At 33.0% G+C, this 6,711-nt stretch overlaps 1 protein-coding gene across 1 annotated transcript; it reads left to right on the forward strand.

Annotated features, from left to right (window-relative positions):
* The first annotated feature begins 347 nt into the window (after window positions 1–347).
* On the forward strand, window positions 348–2,708 carry LOC121968446 (11-beta-hydroxysteroid dehydrogenase A-like). Its single transcript, XM_042518818.1, has 6 exons — window positions 348–568; window positions 1,227–1,419; window positions 1,493–1,578; window positions 1,835–1,966; window positions 2,099–2,263; window positions 2,346–2,708. Exons 1-6 carry the CDS (start codon window positions 383–385, stop codon window positions 2,637–2,639), a joined length of 1,056 nt encoding a protein of 351 aa, XP_042374752.1. The 5' UTR covers window positions 348–382; the 3' UTR covers window positions 2,640–2,708.
* Window positions 2,709–6,711: the final 4,003 nt, after the last annotated feature.

The following is a 6,711-nucleotide window of genomic DNA, read 5'->3' on the forward strand; positions in this document are numbered from 1 at the left end:
ACCTTTTTTTTATTAATTTTTCATTCACTCTACAAAATTTAAATCATCTATAATCTATTTGATTTTTTAATTATAAAAATCAAATTTCAAACCAACTTACCCACCCTACAAGAAGCCACAATGAACCTTTTAGAAAGGAACAAAAAAAAAACAAAGTAGTTGAATCGTGCTCACCAAATAAAACCACCTCCAATATTTCATACGATCGAATTCCAAACCCAAAAGCAATGGGGATTAGGGAAGGATCCCATGAGTTCATTAATTAATTAGACCAAGTAGTTGGAGGAGCGATGAGACACCTATATCAATAATGACACATATTACTTGCAACTCTATATAAACGGGCACAACCTCCTCTATCCCTCGACCTCAAGCCACAAATATGAATTCTCTCGACTCTCTTCTCGCCTTTGTCATGCATACCTTTGTGGCTCTTCTTCTCCTCGTCTACATGCCCCTCTCTCTCGTGCTCAAGTTATTACGATGGGCCTTCTTGAGACCCTTCTCCACGGAAGACATGAGAGGGAAGGTGGTCCTCATCACGGGAGCCTCTTCCGGCATCGGCGAGGTAGTTACTCTTCCTTTCTTTTAAATAAAAGCTATTGAAAAATTATCTCTTGAAATTAATCAAACAACTAATTGAAAGAGAAATTCATTAATAATTAAGGTCTCTTTCATAAATTAATTTCTATCCATTATTAAATACACCTACTCATAGTTGAAAAATATATTTAGGGTTAGGGTTATTGATACTTTCAACTAAAACTCATTGTTTTAGGATCGAAGATGTTTGAGAATCTAATAAAGATTTTTTTTTACAATAAAATTTAAAATTTCTAAAGTAAAAATATATTAATAAAATTAGAATATATGAAAGCCACCAATAAATTATATTGATTAGATATTATATTTGTCCTTATCGTTAAATAGTTTAATATTACAAAAAAAAATACTAAGGAAATTAAATAAAAAATCTAGTGGTGTAAATTTTTTTAGATAAAATATAAACATTAGAAACCACAAATCTATTTAGACAATTATAAAATTATTGAAAATTATAAATTCACTAAAATTATATTATATCTTTAGTGCTATTAAATGTTTTTTTTATGACCATACATTATAAGATTTTTGTGCCAGTTCTAATTATTAAAAATTCTTATTTATGAATTAAATAATATATTTTTTTTTAAAAAAATAATTATTCTTTGTTTTGTTTGTAACAGCAACTGGCTTATGAGTATGCAAAGAGAGGAGCTTCCATGGCACTTGTGGCAAGGAGAACCCATGCCCTTCAAGCCGTCGCCGACAATGCTCGCAAGCATGGTGCGCCCGACGTCCTAGTCATCACCGCCGATGTCTCAAGCTCCGATGAGTCAAAGAAAGTGGTCGAGCAAACCATTGCTCGCTTCGGTCAATGTACGCCTCGTCTACTCTCTCAATTATATTGTAGACTTGTATGTTGTTGCTCAAATAGAAACATATCCCGCAGTGGATCACCTTGTGGCCAATGCCGGAGTTTGGAGCACTTGCTTGCTCGAGGAGGTCACTAACATCACCGCGTTCAAGCAATTGACGGTAAAATTAACTCGAACGAAGCTTTGTATTGTTTAAATTAGTTTTGATTTCCATTTTTTAACTTAAATTTAGTGAGTTTGTTGAGTTCTTAATTCAAATTTATTTGATTGTTTGAAATATTTATATTTTTAATTTTGTTTTATTTGTTTGGTTATCGGGCTATGTATTTCAAGTTAATTTATTTATTTTGAGAGTTTTTTTATATTTGTTTACAAGTTTCATAAGAGTTTAACATTATACATTTATGATGAAATAGGATGTGAACTTTTGGGGAGGTGTCTATCCCACCTTCTATGCAATTCCCTACCTCAAAAAAAGTCGTGGAAAGATCATCGTAAACGCCTCCATTGCCGGCCGGATTCCCACCGCAAGAATGACCTTCTACAATGTAAATTAAAAGAAACTTATTCACGGGTGAAGTCCGGACATCTAGATTATAAATAAAAATGAAAACAAAAATAAAAGAAACTTCCTCCCATGCATCTTTGAGATTCATGATCAATTGTTGTGCACTTGGCAGGCAAGCAAGGCCGCGGTGATCATGTTCTTCGAGACACTACGATCAGAGCTCGGAGTTGAGGTCGGAATCACGATCGTGACACTGGGCTATGTCGCATCGGAGCTCACCAAAGGCAAAGGCGTGCAGAGCAACGGAGAATTAGTAGTTAATACAGAAAACAGAGATGTAAAACTTACTTCAACACCTTCCATACTTGGAGGATTTTGCTTTTCAAACATAAACTTGATAAGTGAACGGTCGATTGCAGATCCAAGTCGGGCCACTCCCGATCGGGAGCACGGAGAATTGTGCAAAGATCATCGTCGACGGCGCGTGCAAAGGTGACAGGACCATAACTTGGCCTTCCTGGTACAAGCCCTTTGAGATGGTGGCCTGTCTAGCCCCGGAGCTAGTCGATGCATTCTCGCAGTCTTTCTACACGACCAATGCGGGAGAGGATTCGAGAGAGACATTGGGGAAGAAGATTTTGAACATGAAGGGCATCAAGAAGCTTGTGTATCCAGATTCTGTCCTCTCCACCGAAACCAAGATGGAAGAGTGAATCCAAATGGAAATATATTTGGTATTTATTTTGCCAAATAAACTATTAAAGCATTTGAAATCTTCGATAGATCTAAAAAACTATTTGATATATCATGGTGGTAAAGGTGCGTCCCAGTGTCTCCGTCAATCCGTCCTAGAACCAATACGGAGGAGGTAAATCACAGGTGACTATTAGCCTTTTGAATAATGGCTAACGCATAATGTAAATATTTACCTCAGTTATACTAAAATTCGAACCCCAAATCTTATGACGACAATACCTCATGCGTTAGTTTAGTGGCGTAGCTAGGATTTTCACTCAAGAGAGACAAAGCGATGGAGTCGATGAATGATGACGGCGATGTTGGCAGCAAACAACGGTGTCGACTAAACGAAAGAAATCAATTAAGTAAGTTTCACCTCAATTAAAAGGTATTTTTTTATGGAGCATCGGCGAAGCGGCGACGTAAGTCAAGTGAAGACAACGACCATGCAACGAATGACCGTGACGATGATAGCAATCGATGTCCGGTGATAGCGACTTGGGCTATAACGGTAGCGACATGTCGTGAAAGATTTTGTGAGTAAAATTAGAGTTAGAAAAAAGAATATGAAAGAAATTATAGGAAAAAAAAAATGAAAACAGGAAAATAAAAGTTCGGTTGACTTGGGAAAAGAAGAAAATGGGTTAGGTTGAAAGGGTTTAATTGAAATTTTTTGCTAAAAAGATGAAAAATTTCAAAATTTATGATTATATATATATTTTTTATTTTTTTCCACCGTATTAATATTTTTCTTGAATTTCAAGAGTATCTCCTTAGCCTTAAATAATTACACCCCTTGCTGGTCACTGAATCATCCCAAAGGGTAAATCATTTAATATATCATGAATCAAAGAGGATGGTGTAAAATACTTGACAAGTTACTACAATTGCAGTGAATAAAAAAGTCCATCAAATGCTGACAAATATACGAAGAAAGTAAACAAAGGTTTACTGGATACTTGGAGGGATACAAGTGAGAAATGATAATAATCGAAAGAGAATCAAATACTCAATATTAATTTAGTTCTACTTAATTACTCATTTAAAAATAAAAATTATACAATTTAAAATATAAATAATTAAATAATATACAATTTTATTATATAACATTACAAAATCTAAATTCTTCCTAAATTTTTAATGAGATAATAAATATTCTAAAGTTCAGCTCATAGAATATGCTTTAAATTTATCCGATAGATGAATCACGAAAAAAAAAATCATCTACTTTTAAAATCTATAATCCATAAAGAATAGGAATCAACTAACAACACTATACTAGTAATATAATACTCATTAATAGATGATAAACATGGATTTATCTTTTTTTCGTTAAACTTACTCCACTATAATTTTCTCTCAGTGCAACCCAGACGTCATTAGTCGATGGATATGATTCATACTCATAAACCATGTTATTTACTATTGAACTAATTAATATACCTTTAATAATAGAGTTAATTTTTTCTCATGCCTTATAGACTTCAAGATCACATTTATGTTGTACTATAAAACCATCAACATGTTCTTCTATAAACTTATTTACAGGCTCTAGAACTTTTTGTTCCTCAAGAATATATTATATCTTGAGATGCCATGTTTTGTAGTTATCCCTAGATAGTTTTTTTCCCTTATTAAGTTCAGCTATAATGTTCTTAGTAGTCATAATCTATTATAAATAACACATTATTTAGTTATTCAGTATAATTCATATGAATTAATGATTGATATAATGTAAATTTGAGTTGGTATATAAAATCAAGTGATAAGTGATAAAATGTGAAATATGTAGGGTTTTCATCATATTTTCACACTAAATTCGATCCACTTTTGCTTGTATGATTTGCGACAACTTGATTCTATACTTCAATTTTTTTTATTATTCCTAGATACTACTCTCATATATTTTGGATAATAAGACCGAAGATTGGAGTGAAATAGCACTACAAGAAAAAAGTCAAACAACAACGATTTTTCACTGTTGTCATAGGCCATTTTGAACTGTTGTTAAAGGCCGTGTTGTTAAAAGGGGTGGCCAAAGACAACAGTTTTTAACCGTTGTCTTTGAAGGCAAAGACAACATTTTTTACAACGGTGAAAAACTGTTGTCTTTTCCTTCAAAGACAACAGTTTTTCACCGTTGTCTTTGAGCGTCTACCTTTAATAACAGGGTCTTCAACAACAGTTTTAAACTATCTACGACAACGGTGAAAAACCGTTGTCTTTTTTAGAAAAAAAATAAAAAAAAATTAATACACAATTTTCCAATATTATAAATCATTCAAAATACTAAATTTCAAAATAAAATTTAATATACAATTTTCTAACATTCAAAAATAATATTTATAACATTCTGAAGAAATTTCATAAGCAACCAACAAAATTTCATAAGCAACCAACAAAATGATAACACTATTAAAACAAAGGTAGAACAATATAACACAAGATTTTCTACTTAGATGTCGGTGAAGAGGAGGGATTGCAGCTCCTAGTGCTCCTTAATTTGTTAAAGTCTTTTCATTTTTTTGGCTTGTCGACATTCTTCCCAATACTCTTGAGGACACCTAAAAAGAGCATAATGAAATTATACAATCCTGTGCACAAGAACTATGTAATTCTAAGTGGTGGATCATGTCTGTCACAAGTTCGCCACTAATTTTTTTGACCATTATACACAGATTGTAGACAAGCATGAAAATAAGCAGAACCATAAATATAAGCGAATAAAGGATACCTTTCAATCTTTTAAATCTTCTTTTCTGGTTGGCCCGTCTCCTTTTCCTCTCTTCTTTTGTTAACTCTGCCTCTTCTTTGATTTTTCCTTTTCCATGAAAAATCTCCTCAGGGGCAAGCATAGCCGCATCTGAGACGGCCAATGGAGCAACCTGCAAAACCATTGTATTTCAGTGACTCGAAACTGTTTTTACCATAAACTAAAAGACAACTCCAAAAGATATTTTTACCTCTTCCATTGCTAGAGCAGGTACATTGACTTGTATAGACATATCCTCAATAACCTACATCATAACTTATGGTCAATCAAGAAATAAATACTAAAAGAATTAAACACTTGATAAGCTTTATTGCTAACCGGCTTTGTAAACGAAAGTCGAAGAATAAAAGGTTGTAAAGATAATTACTTAACACTTCTGTTAGATAAAAAAAATAGAAATTAATTCCATAAGTTTGCCTAAACATAATGCTAGAGCACCGAGAAATGCACTTCCTAAATGTTGTTAAATTGTAAAATGAGTGATTTTAGCAAATAAACCTACTCCTGACAAACTATATATATTATCACACATTTTCAGTAAAAATCTTACAACAACTAGCACATTTAATTGCTCTGCTTGCACTATTGTACAGTCACAAAGAATATTCTTCATCGGGCTGAAATCTAACTTTAGAATATCTTAATCATTTTAGTAAGGACTGAAGAGTGAAGAGCATTAGTTGATCATTAGTTGTTTTTGTTGTGTCCAAAAACAATTGGACCAATCACACTGCAAAAATTGTTGTAGAATTTAATATTCATTGGCGTGCTTAGCCATTCAAGGACTTTAATGTTCCATGTTCATACAATAAAAACTTCTGGCATGATGAAATCAAATGTAAAGCAACAGTATCTTTATGCCCTTCACAAGCCTAAAGCAACAAACAAGCAAGCATATCATCCTTTGGTGCATACTCCATCTTACATTTTATAAGTATAAAGTTGGCAAATTAAGATATGACATACAACGATTGTACACACCAGAAGCTCTACTGATCTGACTAATCATGTCCACTTTATCAGCATCTCTACATGATGATGCATTTAATTAAATTCCAGATTCCACCCTAGTTCAGTAAATATTCTGAAACTTCCTACGTCCACATTATAAATTTTTCTTTCAACATTATAAGAACACTTTATAAATCTGACAACAGATACTTGGAGTAACTTGCACCAAAATACCACTGATTTTGATCAACAAGAATTCTGACAATAGCAGAAGCTTCAACAAATAAATGTTTATATGAGTTAGAAAATACTAGCACCCTGCT

The sequence above is a fragment of the Zingiber officinale genome, chromosome 3B, assembly GCF_018446385.1.
Source record: "Zingiber officinale cultivar Zhangliang chromosome 3B, Zo_v1.1, whole genome shotgun sequence".
NCBI classification, from domain to species: Eukaryota; Viridiplantae; Streptophyta; class Magnoliopsida; order Zingiberales; family Zingiberaceae; genus Zingiber; species Zingiber officinale.